This window comes from Apteryx rowi, unplaced genomic scaffold (assembly GCF_003343035.1).
Source record: "Apteryx rowi isolate R43461 unplaced genomic scaffold, aptRow1 scaffold_1, whole genome shotgun sequence".
NCBI classification, from domain to species: domain Eukaryota; kingdom Metazoa; phylum Chordata; class Aves; order Apterygiformes; family Apterygidae; genus Apteryx; species Apteryx rowi.
This window is the reverse complement of record NW_020447196.1, coordinates 3,671,489-3,690,554: the sequence shown is the minus strand read 5'-3', so window position 1 is coordinate 3,690,554 and position 19,066 is coordinate 3,671,489. Positions and strand designations below refer to the sequence as shown.

The window sequence follows — 19,066 nt, the reverse complement described above, 5'->3', positions numbered from 1 at the left end:
TACAATCAACAGAGGAGACACTGGTGCCTTGCTACAAGTTCTTTGCAGTTAAGCCAATTACTGAGCATCTGGAAAAATTTAACTCTCACCTTCCCAGACAAGTGACTGTGATCCAGAGGTCTCTGTTCCTATCCCTTTTGTTGAAGCTCTTCTGTCTGTCCATGAAGTACTTACATAGGGTGAGCTTAAAAGCAAGCTAGAACCCAGGTCTGTAGCTTGCTGAGGAGAAGATGCACAGGGACTGGGTTGCTTAACATAGCCATAGAGTTGCTCAGGTTGAGCTCTCGCCTCTTACCACACCCAAACCATTCCAAAACAGGCAATTTAGAAGCCAACCTGAAGTTGCTGCTCTAGTACCATTTCTTCCCTAATTACAAGCTATGGCACTGCTTGCAAACACATATAAATAATAATAAACTTACTCAGCAGGGCTGCTTGTGTTTGTAATTGCAGTTAGACCTAGGTTTTACAGCCTATACAGGATGAAATAGAAGGGCAGAAAATGTGAAGAAATCAAAATAAGTGCTATAGGAACTTACCTTGTATAGATACAATCTCAGTAATAGGACATACTCATTTGCTGGTGCCATGGCCTATTAAGACCTACCTCTTCTCCTTCTAGGGATTACTAATCAGTCCATTTAATTTATCTGTGTTAGTGCCACTGGTCTAATTACTGTACAAATCCTGACATCACAGCTCTTTGCTTCTTCCACATTTACAGAGACACATACAAACATTTTGGTGTTTCTTTACATAAAAAGCTTATCACAGTGTGGCACTGACATCTCTCAAGAGCAGGGACAGCTGGCCTGACAACAAAAAGCTTTGCAGTGGGTAAGAGGGAAGGAAAAACTTAAATAATAGTTTAACCCCCCCCCCCCACAGAAACAGTGGGTCCCTAGGTAGCTGGATTTTCAGTAATCTGGTACTTTTATTAATCTTCTTCCAAGTTCTTTACAGACTTTAGCATGTAGTAAGACCATTTTATTTAGTATAAAATATTTGTAAAGGTCTGAAATTCAAATAATCTTGCGGATACTAGTATTTAATCTGTCTGCCTGTCAACTACATTAATCTTTGTGTTTTTTCCCCTTTTAAAATAACATTCCAAGTATAACATGTAGCCAAGCCATATGAAAGCTGCTTGTCCGTAAGTCTGACCTACTGGCTAGTACCAGCAGGTTTAGAAGGGAAACCTAGGCTGTAAAAGGAGCAGGATTAGGAGATTAGGAGGAAGCAGTTCCTTAATTATAGAAGTGATGGGAAACATGGCCATTTTGGGGGGGATTTAAATAAACAGCTTGCACTATGCTGTTGATAATTGTTGATGGGTGAGAAGGTTTTGAGAAGCTTGGCTCTCTGTAACATAGCATTCCATCAGCAGACCACCTTATGATCACATCTCATTAATTAAATTAATAATCTTATGGAACTCCTGGGTTTGTTCCTAATTAACATTGCTGACCCCCCCCCCCCCAAAGTCTCTTAAGAGTGGCATTACATGCGCAAAGATGTTGTACTCTGGCACTGGAGATGGAAGAAAGGCGTGCTGGAGAATCATATGTATACCTCTGCGCATCCCGTTTCTACCCGCTGAGAGGAATTCTAGATTTTCAGAAGTGTATCATCTGTATCAGGACATCCCAATTCAAATCATCCTAATTCTCTGAGTAAGATTACGAAAGCTTGAGCTACAGTGAGGAAACTAGCAGCAGAGCTCTATGAGTCAAAGCAAATTATATTTACTTAAATTAGTATAAATCCCTCAGTCTACTGACCTTCTTAAAGCTAAGCACATGGGGTGAACTGGTAACAATTGACTGATACATCTTTAACTTGTAATAGTGAAAAGAATTCCAGCAACCCGTAAAACAAAAAGATGATTCAAAAAAAGTCAGTGATATATATCATGAAACAAGCTTGAAAAAAGTCAAGACTTGCTGAAAACTTTGTTTTCCTCCATATGAACTGATACAAGGAGTGTTAGATTCCCTAACTGCTCCTTTCTCTATCCATCCCACCATAAGAAAACCAAACTTGTGATTTTCCAGTGACACAAGTTTATTTAGTATACAATAGTCATTACATCTCTGTACAACAACATTATAAAATAGTTGTATGTTAGATTTCACCAGCAGAATACTGAAACAAGAAATGAAAATATAACTGTGGATCTCAAAGGCTTTTCTCTCCTTTAAAACAGTCTGGCTACTTGATAACATTTTGGCTCTGTGATCTAAAAAGGTCCTTCACACCTACAATTTCACTGGTAATGCACAACTTACTTAAAAGTCCTTGCAGACAATATATAACATATTGCAGAAATCAGGATGGTGTCATTCACATAGTTAGTTACTTTTAAGATTGTTTTAAGTGCACTGCCACAAGTGTTGTTCATGGGGGTGGATCATACTTAATACGATGAAACAGATGCCACAACAGTCACTTGGAAATAAGATGCATTGGGATGATGTGGTTCAAGACTAGGCAGAAATTATTACAAAAAATTACATGGTTTTAATGCAATGAACATGTATCATAGAAAGACACGGGAAGCAGAGAAAATAATTCTCAAACAAATAAAACACCATGTATCTCCTAGAATATCTCAAAGACCCTTATACCCAACCCCTAGGAACAGAAAACGTAGCCCTTTTTACCATCGGTCCCCGCAGCCCAGCACCTCAGCCGCAGCTGACGACTCACCGCCACCCTCCCCAGCATGCTCCGCTCTGGAGCCAAGCCCTTAAATCAGGGCAGAAAAGCTGCTGCTGCTGCTGCTGGGGGGTCATGGTCCTGGTGTGCTGTGCTGATGAGCACCTTCCCTCTGCTGAGCTGGTAAGTGGTCTGCTGCTTGGCATTTTCTGTTTTATGGAGATTAGTCTTTTGAAGGTTGTACTAATTGGTCACTGAAATATGTCTCTCCATTTGAAATGAATTTTTTCAGATACTGGAATGGTTGCAATTGTTTAAAAGTGTCACAAACTATGGAGGCCTTAGTGACTGCTAACTGCAGAAGCTAAAGCAATTTCAAAAATACTGTGATTCTAACATCTCTAATTTCTACTAGGCTGTTTTGGGGGTTATTTGTGTTCCAAGGAGATACTATGCTACTGTGGTAGTTCTGGATCACAACAGCTGTGTATTTAATGCTTTCTGAAGAAAAAAGTTATCTTAGGTTTTCCTTTGTAATTTTTTTTTCACTCTATTTTCTACAAAAAGCTTAAACTTCTGTTTTGTCAATAACAGAGACTCTGCTGAAGAAAAACATTTACTCTGTTTAAAAATAACTATTGTTACAGTCAGGACTTCTTAGTTTCAGCTGTTATCTAGAAATAAATTCTGAAAATCATAGGCTATGATTGGATCTTGGAATCTTTCATTTCAATTGGAAGAAAGTTAATGCACCTTTAAGGAAAGACACAACCACATTTCAAAACAAGACAATACAGCCTAGAGATACTTTACCTTACATGTGCTTGTTTTCAATTACTGTAAGGCACTCATTGAGGAATTCACTGACCCATGCTTTCAGCAAGAACAGGCATGCATCATTACAGGCCTAATTAAAGTTTTAATACTGATTAAAATGTTTTATTATTGTATTATGTTAAACTGCAGTGGTCTCCAACCTCATTAAGGGATACAGGATAGAAATTATTCAGGAGTTTCAGTTGCTCAGTTTAACAATCTAGCTACTGTCAATGTTTGATTTAAATACGGTCTGGTTAAAGCACACTTTCCTTTGTGTTAGCATGAAAGTGCAGGAAGATGTTGAATGTTGTTTAATGAGTATTTACTGAGTATAAAATTGTTTGAGCATGTGACATAACTGTCTCCCATCTCTTCAGTAATTTACCTTACTACAACTGAAAAGGGAAAACATTTAAATCATTTGGAATTGGAACACAGCTCAGTTGTGAAAGTTAATCTCATTACACATCTTGATTAAATTAAATGTGGAGTTTGCTATCGGTAGCACTTTAAGTTTCTCATCATTAGAAATTAATTGCAGTGGTAATTATTGTAACTGAGTTATTTGCACAGGCCACAAACACTCTTAATAGGTGTTCAAATGTTAATTCAACGTTGGCCTAGAGGCACTTGATTATTACAATTCTGTTTTTCATAAGAAACAAATGATCCTAGTAGATATCTAATTAAGGTTGGAGAGCACTGTTAGACTTTCAGTCAGACTTAATCTCTAGTTTCAATATAAAACCAAAATAGCACTAAATTACAGTAAAAGTGAGATGTTATCTACATAGTATTTAAAAAGTTAATAGAATTCACAAAGTTCTAGCCTGGAAAAAAGACAAAGGCTACAAACAAATCACAAAGTTCTCGGAGACTGAGGCCTGCCTTCACTTAATCTTCCAAATCAATTCAAAAAGAACCCCTGTAATCTATTTTTTAGGATAAGGAGCAAGGACATAATGACAGTTTTTAGTGTGCTAAAAATGTAGCTTTGTATCTGGAATACTGTAAAGCAAAGCTCTAGTACCTGAACATATTCTAAATACCCAAATTTCTTGCCAGTTTGAGATGAATGTTTCTCCTGCAAGGCTGGCAGTGTTCCATTTTGGTATCCTACTTCTGGAATACATGTGGGGTGAAAGGGATCCCTGCGGTTTGGAAAGCAATACAGAAAATAGTGTTGTGAGAATCCAAGCAGAGAAATTTGTTCTTTGTTTGTCCTGAGCATTGTAAGAGGCTACAAACATGCAACATGTATCAAAAGCATGCTTCAACCTTAATTCTCATTAGAAATACATAACACTCCATCATTAAATGCTTAACATTATAAAACAGCATGTTTCTGCATCACTAAAAAATGCTGTGCAGTCACTAAAGTTTTATTCTTGAAACTTGTTTGCTGATTCTGCACACACTGATTCTGCAAACATAAGCTTGGAAACTCATGTCCACATGTAGCCCCAACAAATTCAAAAAAGAGGCACTGAAAGAGCATAAAGGTTTGTCAGAAAGGATCAGATTGTAAGACTAAATCCAATATTGTTATAATTTTAATGGTTCACAAAGATAATGCATACTTAGGAATGGAGTAGCATGGCCTGCTTTCACTGAATTTCTATCATTTTTATAGTAAAAATCCAAAACCCTGAGCAGAACTTCATAGTTTAGCTATTCTGCAGTGGTCACACAGGCTGCTCATTTCATGTCTTTTGGTTGGTTAAAAATCAGAAAAAATGCATATCCTAGGTATTCAGAAAGTCAGACTTGATAATCAAAATGGTCCCTGCTAGCATTTATTTATGAATCTATGAAAATGTTGGCAACATCAAAGAATGTTATCAAAATGAGGCCGTCTTAAAAAAAAAAAAAAAAAAAAAAAAAAAAAAAATTAAACGAGAAACCATTAATGTAAAATATATTACAAATGTAACACATTTGTAAACTACTGCATCTTCTAATGTGGGCTCTAGCATTAAAATACTGAACTTGAAGCCATTGTTGGAAATGTTATTTATGCCTAGCAAGTTTGTAAACATGGAATGTTTTGTTTTGAAACACTCTAGTGAAGTGTACAGTATAAGAAGGCAGATTTTTTTTAATTTCCTCACAGAAGCGAGGATACAATGAAGGCTTCAAATCGGGTTCATTCTCTCCCAAACCATCCATGATCTGTAATGAAAGTGAACAGATTTGTGAAATATCTTTAGCCAATTCACTGTTATAAGCAATAATAAGAAACTAAAAACAACCTTGGCAATACATTCAGAGGGTTGGACTGGTCAGATTTGTTAACAGTGACTGTGTAAAACAAGTGGGAGGAAGAAATGTTAAGATTACAGTATCACTGTCTCTATTATTCGTAAACGGCTGCTGTGTCAGTGGCACCGATCTGCTCTTGGTTATGTTGCCTGCCATGGCTCCATGTTAACACCAGAAATGCTTGAAAATTCCCTTGACGCATGGGCGCAGCACAACTGTCCGCTTGCCCGAGGGAGCTGAAGCTATGACATGATTTACTCTCTGGAGGGGAATGCTACGTGTGCACTGCTAACCTGATGCTCAGCAGCAAGTGATTACTTATTTTCCCCAGGTTAAAGTCCTCCTTGTTAATTACGAAATACCATTAAAAGCAAGCAGGGTTCATTCTGGCAACTGTGARCGTGTTTAAAGGCTCCATTAGATCTACTTCCCACTGTCATAATGAAGGGGAAAAATCCAAGCTGCTTCAAACTGTAATTACAGTTCTTCCACAAAAAGCTTAACAAATATATTTTATTTCTAAAACTTTTATATAATACTTACATGACCATTAGCTATATCAAGCAGGTCACGTAAGCGACAGCCTCTACTATGTCTTCTTTCGTAACATATGCTGTCTTCTAGGATCACATAGTCTGTGCCAAAGGATTGCAGTATTCTGTAAACATCTTCGGGAGATCTCTTGGCATAGATCTGATAAATCTATAAAGGAAGAAAATTAACTTGTAAGACAATAAGTATATTATCACTATGCATTTGTTTGCTCTTTCATGATTCCTTTACCTTGAGCCAGAGAAAGAAATGGGATCTATAATCCACATGACTTAAGTATTTTCAAAATACATATGTTGTACCCAGTAGCAGTCTAGAGTTTCTATATTACAGCTACTATGATGCAGAACAGCGTTGCTGTTGACTACAAAACTGGAAGATAATGACTCGTGCTGCTGTCTGCTGCTTTCTGCAGAAAGTCCTTGGTAGATACCTGTAAAGCTCTTGGAGACTGTCTAATTTATAGGGAATGATAGCTTAAAACTATCTCTCCAGCTCTGTGTAGAGGTGGTTTCTATATTAAATGTAATGTGCTAGTTTGGGAACTGAAGAGAGTATTAGGCAAATCAAGGAAAAGCTCTGTATAGGTTAAAGAACCTGGTTGAGAAGCAGGATCTATTAATGCCAACAGAACCCAAACCTGTTCATTCAGAACTAGCTTGAGTATCTAGGTATAGTTATTCAGACATATACCAGCCACAGAAGCGAGTTAGCAGATGCCCAAAGTACTATGAATTTCACAAATGAAATTAAATCCTGGGACTGTATCTGAAAATAAGCTAGAGCAATGGGTAAAGTGTGAGATGTGACCTCTAATGTGTTATTAGAGGTGGCAGGTGTTTTGTGGAGTGGAGCCAGTGACAAGGATGAGTATTAGCTGAAACAATCAGAATGTTCTTACCTGTTTTGTTCTCTCTCTCAGATTCTTATCTTCATAATGGGGATGATTGGTTAAGATCCGTCCAGTGCACAGTTTGACTCCTGCTAGTAGCTGCATGCTCCCAGCAAACACTGCTGTGTTTGGAGTGTTTGACCTAAACAAATGTTCACAAGTCTGACAAGTCTCTGTAGGGGCATTTTGGCTTCAATTATTACAGATCAGAAGGAAAAAGACTGAAAAATGTTTTTCTGCCTCTCCTCTTTTCACAGACCAAACTGCCAAAGCAAATGTGTGCACCCTTCCCCCCTCCCCCCCAAAAGATGAAGCCTTAAATTCCAATATTCCCTTTAATGATGTACTCTTAAAAGGCATACATTGGTGAAGTGAATAAATTGCAATAACAAATACATATTCTTTACACTTAAGGAAATATTTTATCATACCTAATGAAAACATTTATGGAAAACACAAGCTTGAAAACTTTAATCAATTTCCATGTTTGGTCTATTTCTTGCATTCACATATCTGCTGAATATTTATAGACTTCTATATCCTAATTTTTTCTTTATTGCAAGAAAATTATTGTGACTTAGATTTATATCTCATATAAGACATTCTACATAAAACAGATTAGCTAATCTGAATGCAAGCACTTCTTGTTATTGTCCTGGCATTCACTTGAAAAATGAATGGAATAAAAATTTTCCTAATGTGAGACAGACTGATCTTCCTGTTTGGTTAATCATGGGAGAGAAATAATGTACAGTCCTGAAAAAAGTCACCCTAGTTACAAAAAGTATGGCTGTGGGGAGATGATGCAGAAGATGCTAAATAGAAATACTGTTGTATTCTGTTGTGATCTCACCTACAATCAAAGCCAGCGCCTGGAATTGTTAGCTAAATGACAGTTCTGGTGTTTCAGGATTGTCTAAATACCCATAACGAAAAAATGATCTCTGCCTCCCACCCTCATGAGTTTGCAACCTAAAATATATGAAAAGGCACAACAGTAGGACACAGCAGAGACGCAAAGTAAAAATGCAAGGCAGTACAGACTACTACAATTAGGCTAATAAAAGTGTGTCATAGTATGCCAATTGCTTAGCTGGTATCTAGTGGTCAGTAGGCATAAAACTGAAGGGTGTTCTGTGAAAAGACTGAAACAGAAAGAACTATACATTAAACAAAGTAAAATGAAATTAGAAAGGAATGTGAATAGACACCTGAAATCCACACACATCCATCTATGATAGTCATGACTGCAACACACCAGGGTGCATTCAGAAGCCTTTTGAAACCACAGCTATAAATTCGTCTGCTTTAAGCTCCATGATAGGCTTGAAAGTGTTAAGAGATCAAGCATTAAATTCTACTATTGCCTCCCACGAGATAATGCTTATAAACGAATTAATATTTATTACAAGCCCTTCCTAAATATTCTAGCACTAGTATGTTAATTTCATCTAGAGAGGACAGAGATAGTATTTTTAATATGCCACTTGAACTTTACTGAAATACTAGTTTTTCAGCAGTTTATAAAACCAGTTTCACTTTAAATTCTGAAAATATGAAATCTCTCTTTAATATTTTTTTACTTAAATCATTCAAAGCCGTAAGTGTCATGAAGTAAGTGTTTCATCAAAAGAAATGAATTAATCAGTCTTAGAATTTAATGCTACACATATGTAACGGCCCCGATCGGTAGGCTGTCAGCTAGGACTGATCCCTGAATCTGCAACAAACCACAATTCTTTAGACTAAGCTGAAAGAGCATGGACTACATTCACAGAGGGGCTTGGTAGAGCTCAGACACCTAAACAGAAAATGATGATTCTGAAAACACCTTCCATAAGCAGGTATGTTCATGCCTGGTCCAGCAAAGTTCTCTGGTGCTAGGCGTCTGTTTCTGTGCCTGTTCAAGATTAGTTTAGGTTTTGTAATGCTCAGCAGTACTCATCTCCTGCCTCGGCCTCATCATCGCAATCCTTCACCTATGATTCCTGAAGAGCCCAGTATAATGCAAACTTGCAGGATCAAACTTTGTTTGAAATGAACAACATCCCCCCCCCCCCCAAAACCAACTCCCCCAAATAGCCTGCAGGAGTAGCTGCCTCTCTTCTCCTTTTGAAGTCCCTTTTCCCTAACTTACTGGTTAAAACGCTTTTCAAAGATGAAGACGCAGGCTCAGTTCTTCCCAAGAGCATGCACTCTTGCCCAGAAGAAGTGAAATTATTGGTGAATGTGTTTAACTACCAGGTATTAAGAGAGCTGTGCCACCTCTTTCTCTTCTGCCTGTCTTTTAGAAGGGAGCACTGCCCCTTGCTCGCCTTTCAAAGCAGCGGCTTACGTGCCTTGTTCCTGGATGGAGCCCAGAGCTGGGTGTTCCCGGGTAAGGCAGATGTAAACCTGAGTCTCGGGGAAACACGTATGAAGTCGCAGGAAAATTATGCAGCTTAGGACATATCACTGTCCCTATCTTATGGGGGCCAGCTCGGACGGTTCCCAGACCAGCACGTGGCTATTGCCAGTGCTATTAGATGCACTCTGTTCCTGTGCTCTCCTGGTAATGCCAAGAAACCAAACTTGGCACTGGGCTACACTGCTGGCGACAGACACCTGGGAACTGACACTGAGCTTATGCGATGTCTGCCCTTCCGATTTCTAGCTTAAAGAACTGGAGCTGGTAGCAGTTACCAAGTTTTTATCTTCTGAAACAGCCACTAGAGGGAGACTTTACAATTAACCAACAGTTTTCAGGTACAGCATGATATCTGTATTTCATGCAAGCATCTTTCTCTAATGCTCCTACCTGAGTCAGACACTAACTGCAGCGGTCTGTATCCAAGGCAGCTAATGTGCTTCAAACTACTGAACGACACTTCTCTATTATAGAAAAACGAAGCAATTTTTACAAACGTCTGAATAAATGATGTATAAAATGAAAGGATAATTTGTTTTTATAGCTTTCTGCCAAGCTCCATACCACACTGCTCAACCTGCAAACAATTTATTCTGTACGAAATGTCACTAAATAATGACAAGGACTTGCAGGTCAAACTGATTTACATTATATAATTTAAATGTCATTCCAAGCAGACCTGATGGCATTTTGAACAAATAATCTCATTTATTTTTGAAGCTCTAAGCTTTCAACAAGTTAATTACAGCTGAACTAATGGGTAAACTAAGACCTATAATGAAATGTGTGAAGCCTTTTTTTAATCTGTGCTTAAGAATGTAGAGAATTATGTAAATACTGAAGAATAACTCATTAAAAAGAAAAGTGTTTTACAGGAATTACAGGTCTATGCTTTACTTACACAAACTTTAAAAAGTGGTAGTAATTCTTTCTTTTATTAAGTTGCTAAAGATATATTGTGAGTTTGTTTTAAGGCAGTCCCACTGGAATGGCAAACATTGCAATTACAGGTTACATCATTAGAAAGAGAATGGCTGTTTCTATTAAAGAAGTCCTCCAAAGTTGAACTCTGTAGTCAGCTTTCAAAGCTGTAATATCTGACAAATCTCAGATTCTTGTACTAGCATCTGGATGCAATATGAATCTACAAAGCAAAGGGGTCAGAGAGAAGGAGATTCTGAAAAGGGCCTTTCAAATATGTCACTCTAGAATCATTTTTTAAAAAAACCCCTCTTTTTAATTCCAGAATATGATATTAAAATATTACAGGATTAGCTGAAACTGATAGGCAGTAGAGCATATTCAATGAAACTGTCAAGGTTCTTTTCCTTCTCTGGTTTAGAAAGACTGAAAATAGTAAAAATGGGAAAAGCCACCAAGAAAGAGCAATAGGATGTGTCAGTCCCAGCCCCAATTTTATGCATGGATATTTTGCTCTCATAAAGGAGTGCACCTACACAGTGGCTATAAACCTGGTTCTAAGGCACTATTAAGTACATGCCTGAATTTTACTGACAAATCAAGAGTTGATCACAAAGGATAAGCCCAAGAATTGAAGAAAAAACATTTAAAAAAAATTAGTAGCATTACCTTTAAAGTGTGAAATATGTATTGATTTTGGTATGATTACCCTTGAGATCATACATCAGGCACATAGGTAAGTAAGAGTGAAGAGTTAGAATTTATAGTTGGCTTGAAATTAATGGATAGCCATTAGCAGAAATTAACGAATAAAAGAACCATCAGTGAAACATGGGTATTCCATTTTCGTAACCTTAGCTGCTTATTTTTAAATCTGTGGGGTCTCCATAATTTAAAAACTTGCCTGATTGGCCCCCACACCTGAATCAAATACACTTGACACAACCATGCTCTGCCAAATCTCAGTCTCAGTTAACTTTTCCACTGGTTTGGCTGTAGTTTGAAATTTGTAACAAGCTCTTCTATGCTCTTAGTAACTGCTTGTGGCCCTCCAATGTGGGACCAGAGCTGTGAACTATCCTGGATCACTGGTACAACTAGAATACATTAAAAGTGAGGTGGTAGGCAGAAAAAAGAGAGACCGGGATAAAGATCATTGTAACAAAAATTGTGCTCTATAATAGATGCAATCCAATACTATGCAAAAACTTTATTGTAAAGATATAAACCAGTAAAACTTCCTGGAAATGCTACAGTAATTTTAGTAAGTGGAATAGTGTTTAAAAAACAAACAAAAAACCCCCCCAAACTGCAGACACTTTACACTGGACAGATGAATAGTTGGCTATTATTCAGATTGTATATTTGGAAAAGTTAATATGCATTTAGATCTAAGCAGATAGAAGGGTCTTCTTGATGTGGAGAGACTGCAATACAGATGAGTTATTCCTAACTCAGTGCTACACATGACAAATTGGAGCTCCTCATACTGAGTGTTAATAATGAATAATTAGTTCCTGAAGCATAATGCAAACTTGACAGATCATTAACTATAGCAGAACTATCAAGTGTTAGTACAGTAAAATATTTTTCTTACACATCAGAATTTAAGTAAAGAAAATGAGTCCCACCTTGAGGAACTTATCATAAATTTCTGTTGACTGGTATTTAATGCATAGATAATTAGCTTTTCTTTACATGAATAATATTTCTAACCACAATAAATTCTAAAGAGAAAATTTCACTCTGTAATTGTCTGTCATGACTTAAAATGAAAAGAGGACAAGCATCAGTTTAGCATTCTCAGCACTAAGAATATAAGAAAAATTATTCTCATTGGATCCAGTCAAATCCAGTTCATGGCTGGGAATAACTCCACATGCATATTTTATATATAAATCTATATATAACTCCATATATTGTACACAGGAGACCTGAACTATCAGACATTTACCATCGCTTAATAAAACAGTAGTGCTAAATGGAACTGGCTGGTAAACATTAGTCATGAGAACATGTCAATATGGCTACAGAGATACTAAATGATGGAAAAAATATGGCCTGCTTTCAAAATAAGTCAGTGAAGGTTTGCCATATATTTTGCTTGTAAATTACTCTTCCTGGCTGATGGACTAAAGAAATACAACATTACAGAGCATAAAAATGTTGCTCTGGGTGGAATGGGCTTTAACTGCTGGTTGACCAGTTTTACTTAAGTTCACTGTATGCAAAAACACAACACAGTGCTCCAAGGAAATATTTCAAACAGTTCAGGGCTAAATGTAGCAAATTCAGATTTCCTTTCAGAATATTTTCCTCAAGAAGGAAACACCTTCCAAATATATCCAACTCCCAGGAATATCTCTGTTCAGAACTTAACCTAAGAGTTTTTAGTGGTGACCTTATTTCACAGAACATACCCTTTAAGTTCACAGTCCTCCAGAGAATGCCCTACCTGGCCCTTTTCTCAGGATCTTCTACATGCAGTGCCCCAAACAGTTTCCACCTTATAAATACTTTCCTATGCTCTGTGAGAAAGGCTTTCTGAGAAAGCTTAACTGATGAGGTGGGATTGAAATGATTAATTCATATTCCTGATATAGACTTTGCACCTATACTGTGTCTTGGGAAGTTCAAGTTTGATTACAAATATTTTGTTCAAGTCTCAGAACACACATTGGGATTAATTCTAATTTCAGTGTAATTAGGTATAGTGAGAGCTCTGAATTCAGATTTCTGTCCACTTTGCACACCAGAATCACCATGTTCTGTAACAATGAGGTACTCTGTCAGTATGAACAACTTGGATTATTTTAAAGTCCAAGAAACAGACTGCAGAGTAAAGACTTTCCAGCCCTACAACTCTGTACATCCAAGATTTTTAAAACTATAAAGTTGAAAAGAGAAGGCCATCCAATGGAAGAGGTAGGGAGGGAAATTATTTCAATGCAAAGTATTATTGATGTAATGAGGTAAATACAGTATTATGGAAGAAACTTGGTACCTCTGAATTGATACCTCTTTCAACTGGGAACTATGTGTGCTTATAGGAGCAAGTGGAGTAAACTGGTTCCAGACACACATGCAATACACTGCCATGATACTGAACCAGAGCAGAGCAGGCTGGAAGACTTTACATCTAACTGTTGTCCACAGCCATTAATATGCTAACCTCTAGGTAGCCCATTCCTCCTTAACTGTCCCCATGGGTCACTAGAGTTCACTGACGACCTGTGACAAATAGAAAGCACTATAACTAAGAACATTAGATCTATATAAATAGCATTTAAATTAAATAGAGAAAAAAATCCTCTTACTTAATCCAGTTCATCAGCTCCACAGTGTCTGGGTCATAGAATTCTCTCAGCTCTGACAGTTCATCCATTATTCCTGGCCAGAACTAAAACAAAAACAAAATAAAACAAACTGAAGGCAGAATGAACAAGAAAAGCTCTGCATGTTGGAATGGATGTCTTTATTTCCTCTCAGTTGGCAACTGATCTTGTCTGGCTCATGGATAAGTTGCAAGTCATAAGCATTATCTACTCTTCTTATGAAGGATGTGTGACTGTCATCATAATACATACAGACAGTTTTGGAGCTTGAGATCTGCAGCTCCTGCCAGATGACCAGAGAGGAACAGAATGACCAGTTGTGGTGAGCCTGAGAGCAGCTTTTCTCAGACACATGTCTCACTGGAGGGTCCCGGATTCTTTTAGCTGGTAATTGGAGTATACACCTTAAAGTCAATGGGAAAGTAAAAGTTGCTACCGAATGTTACTCTTATGTATTACATCTACATTACAACAAGTTGTTTCAGTTCCCTGACTGGAGAATAAGTTTAAATGTTTTATTTCTTGATAGAGTGAGCTTTAAGAAGAAAACCAAGAGAAAGATGCAACCTCTAACAGTTCAAGATATAATAGTCAAGCCATCAAATAACAACTATGAGGCAGGAGAAAAGGCACTAGAATTTAACACGGTGCCATTAACTTTAGAAAGGCAGTTTACAGCTAAAGAGAGATTTGAAAAACGTCCCAAAATCTGTATCAGAACCTAAAATCCTTAGATGTGCTGTGGATGCCATTAATGCATTCCAAAAAGTTGAATCAAAAGAGAACCATGAAGGCAAAAAAAAAAAAAGTATGATTGTGCAGTAACATCCAATAGACTATTTGGGGAAAACATATTTCAAAATTTACCAAAGACAAAGAATACCTAAATCAAATATGGAGGAAGGAAATAAGAAGGGCTGAAATGGATTTTGAAAAACTAACCAAAAAAACCCAGCCAACAAACAGAACAAAGATTTATTTAAAGGGTTTCTTGTTGCTTCAGCAAGTGAGTATTCAAAGGCAAAAGGAAGCAATTAAGAAAGATAATGACAATGCTAATAACAAACTGATGGCTTTGCATCAGAGAATGTGGTGGTGAAACCTACTGCAAACCTGCTTTCTTTAGATAAAAAGGATCCCTGGCTTGCAAAATGAAATGTCACAGGAAAAAGTACAAGAAAACCCTTGTGATCACATAAAAAGCCATAAATCATCCAATCCAGTATTCATCCAAGAGTTCAGAAGAATTTGAATATGATGCTGCTGTGCTACTTAGCAAAAATATGTATTTTTTCATTAAAACTGTAATTATGTAGGAAGACTGGAGAGCAGTAGATATAATTGGACCACTCAAGGGATTTATTCGTATAACTATTTAATATATTTGTTAAAATTATACTGACTGGTAGACTGAGAAAGACCTAAAAGGTACCTGTGGTAGTACACCTGTCAGAGCGTTAGTACAAGTTTTGGAAAGTACTATAGTATTACAGTAGACAGATTTCTGCTTTCAGAAGATCCCTCAAAACAGACTAATAAAGAAATTAAGCAGTTGTGAAGTGAGACTCTTCGGCTAAGCCACCCCAGCTAGCCAAATCTTTTGAGAGCTTGGAATGGAGATTGCCTGGAGCCCTTAAGACTAGTGACAGAAGAGAATGCGCTCTGCTTTGCTTCTAGGTTATACTGTGAACCTGCCCTGCAATCTACTGCAAATCTAATGACACCGTGTTATCTACTAAATGCTGGGACTATTATACAACAATACCTAATCTATATAGGTCTTTCACGTCACAATGTGACACTACTGCAACTTTTGAATGAATAGAAACAGCTGCCTTTCACTAGAGGAAAATTTTGGTAATGGGGCTTTCTGTAATTGAATTTAAAAAGGGAATTCTGAGGTAGCAAAGTTTTCGATAACACTACATTTAGTCAAGCCTAGAAAAAACTGAGGAACTTCCGGAGATTCAAATACAATAGAGCAACAATGACAAAATAAATACCGATTAATGCAAACTAAAGCATGTGAACTGATACAACAATTTAGTGTCGTAAATCATGTATGTCAGATCATGAAAAGCAATATCATGACACATATGTAAGGGATATCAAAAACAGATGATGTATATCAGATTCCTTAATTAAGTAAAGGAGGATATGACAAATTACACAGAATAATGAATGGGATGTAAAAGAGCTTTCAAAATTGTAATGTGCTGGTCTCTGGGGGCAAAGTCTTCAGGAAAAGAAGTCTGTTGTCAGATGTCTTAAATTAGTAACAGGGATTTCTGTCCGGACTGAAAAAATTTTAAGGGCTTGTTGTTTTCTTTTGTTGTTTCTTCTACACACTGTCAAGTTTACAAACTTTAGTTTCTGTTGACTTCAGAATTGAATCTGACAGGATTCAGGAACTTCAGATCTGCTCATGAAGAGTAGTTGGAAAATTCTTAATTGATATCTCACATTTGACCATCTGTGAGAATGTCACGCTCTTGGCACCACCCACGTCAAAAGAAATGGCAGTATTTCAAATACTTTCAGAGATGGAGTGGGTAGATGATTTCCCCAACTAGCACAGTGGGGGAAAAAAAAAAATTCCTAAAAAGACCTCTAGCAAAACAGTAAGGAAATTTAAGTGGAATACCTCAGTATAATTTTACTTGATAAACTGTTATATTTTTCTGTTTGACTTTGTTTCCCTATTTTAAAGAGGGGAAAAAAACCCCAACAGACTTCCAAAGTTCAGTCTATTAGCAGCTTTCTTAACTATTACGCTTTACTACTACCTTTTTAACTTTAGTAACAAAGCTCACCTTGAGTTTCTGTGGAGGTGATGATTTCATGGAAAACTTCTCATCTTTTGCTAGGCATTACAGAAACAATTTCTGCATCAAAGTGGCTTCTGAATTTTGTCTTTGTAAATACACATTGAAAGAATGGTCTGCCTATTCATTAAATTAATGTTCTAAACCTTACGGCTGTAACAGATTGACAGACTAAATCTTGAACATGTCGTTATTTTAGCTTGGTGTTCCGTAAATATGTTGTTTCACATATTTTCATATAAAAGTTTGACTATAACAACCATTTGCTTCTGGGACAGACTGAAGATAACAGAACTATTAAACTAGTTTAATAATTCTGTACATTTACCTTAAAACATATCAGATGAAGCATGTTAGTATAGAACACTAGGATTATTTCTGCTCCTACAATAAATCATTACACAGTTTAACAATCTGTACCTTACCTGCAACTTAGTAATTAGTAGTTAAAACTGGAACAGACAGCTTACCCTTTCAGAAAATTATGCATGTAAATCACACCTGGTAACTTACACATGCAACTAGACAAACACTTTTATCTATGAACAAGTATTTTTGGATCATGAGCTTAAGTGACCCTTTAGGTACAATTCTGTACGCATAAATGCATATGCAATTTGAGCAGGCTATCATAATTCTTAAAATTCAGCTATAAATCTTGTATTTAATTGTATATAAGACAACATCCCTTTAGCAGAAAAGCAAAATCCTATATAACTAAAAAATGTCAGGATATTGAGAGAAAGATATCTTACCTTATATGAAATGTACAGTAATGTAATTATTGGTAGAGAATATCTAATCACATATGTCTAAGAGAAATCACAAAAAAACCCATTGGTTAGTTCTGGTGATACATTTATTTGGATAGACTTAATTTTTAATGTACTGATACCTGATAAGTTTGTTATGGAGTGGAATTTTAAGATCCTATTCTAATTCTGTTTTAAAGAAAACCCTATTTAAAATGAGTAACATAATCTCCAGAAAAACTAACCTACCACAAACTGATAGTTTATATCTGCATACTTAAACTACGAAATGAAAAAAACACTGCATCATTCAGTATAAGAGTGTAAATTTCTGTTCAGGCTGCTGCTTTCTTAACATAGCAACTAAGATATTTTAGTAAAATTGTAGTTATTTTTCATAGCTGCATCTATATTGCCATCTAGTGTATTCAAATGGAATTGTTTAATATATAAACACTGGAAAATACATTTCACTTATTAAAATTAGTTTATACAAATACACTTTAGAAATATCTAGTCTAAGGGGACTACAAAACATTATTCATCTGATACATGGCTTATAACTCTGAGTCTTGACTGTTTTAGCTTTGCAGCAAACAATTTTGTAAAATGCAATAAGCATAGCGCTAACCCTTTGTGATGTGTAGAGACGAACACATTTCAGGATAAGTCCCCAAACTTCTGTACTACACAGACCAAAAGATGCAAATACACACATGTGGGATGTCCAGAGGTACTTCATTCTGGAAGAATACAGACAAGTTTTTGCTGATTATCCGGAGCTCTGCTAAACTGTGTTGATGAAATCAGTTATGTTAGAGAAATTTTGAACACGACTTTCTTGGACTTTCAGGACGCTGAAAGAACTGAGTGAAAGATCAACTTTGCACTTTCCCATGAACTCTTGAGCACATCTCTGCTCCCAAAGACTTTGTGGCAGGACTTTTGGGAAGTGTCTCAGTATAGAAGAAGTGCACCAGGGGTAGCTAGAGAGAAGGAAGGTTCATGGCCATAACAGCATATTTTATACTCTTATTAAATTACTTGTTTGCAAAAACTTTCAGTAAAATGATTAAAAAAAATACCTCATTGTGCTTAATGCCAAACATCCAAAAAGAACTGTGTGAACTAAGTTGTAAGCAGCCCCAGGCTTCAGCGCTATTGTGCAGTCTTCCATTTTTTCCATTAATTTTCCAACTTTAGTTGAACCACTGATTAAATACAAGAAATAAAAAGTGTTATATTAAGTTATATCATTGTCATACACTTCAAATAGTACAGTTGCATGCATTTTAAAAAGTATTCTATCCTTCTGATGCTAGAGAGAAATACTGCTGCTATCAGTCTACAATCATTTATTCTTCTAATAGGAAATACTGTTTCTACGATATAATTAAGCCTGACAGCACTAACTTGATACAGTATCAGGTATTTTTTTCATGGCTGGTTTTCTGGAAGTGCAATGGGCTTAAATGAGCTATTTTAAAATCAGATAAAAATGTTTACAGAAAGGCATGCTTGAACAGCTTGGTTTATTGCTTGAAGCACCTAATCTCACAGGACTTATCAGAGGGCTCTTGATGCAAGTGAAGAACTTAACTGTGTTTTGTGGGCTGTGCTGGTGTATCTGGATTCTATTAAAG

The 19,066-nt window shown here is 36.6% G+C and overlaps 1 protein-coding gene across 1 annotated transcript in view; it reads right to left on the bottom strand.

Moving 5' to 3' along the window:
- Window positions 1–3,227: 3,227 nt before the first annotated feature.
- DPY19L3 (dpy-19 like C-mannosyltransferase 3) overlaps window positions 3,228–19,066 on the bottom strand; it is a 37,263-nt gene continuing 21,424 nt past the window's right edge. The window contains exons 13-19 of the mRNA XM_026059958.1: window positions 18,509–18,634; window positions 18,055–18,166; window positions 17,427–17,483; window positions 13,829–13,911; window positions 7,193–7,325; window positions 6,283–6,441; window positions 3,228–5,649 (exon numbers count right to left, since the gene is read on the bottom strand). Coding sequence (XP_025915743.1) covers window positions 5,488–5,649; window positions 6,283–6,441; window positions 7,193–7,325; window positions 13,829–13,911; window positions 17,427–17,483; window positions 18,055–18,166; window positions 18,509–18,634 — 832 coding nt within the window. The 3' untranslated portion in view covers window positions 3,228–5,487. The remainder of the gene's footprint in view (window positions 5,650–6,282; window positions 6,442–7,192; window positions 7,326–13,828; window positions 13,912–17,426; window positions 17,484–18,054; window positions 18,167–18,508; window positions 18,635–19,066) is intronic.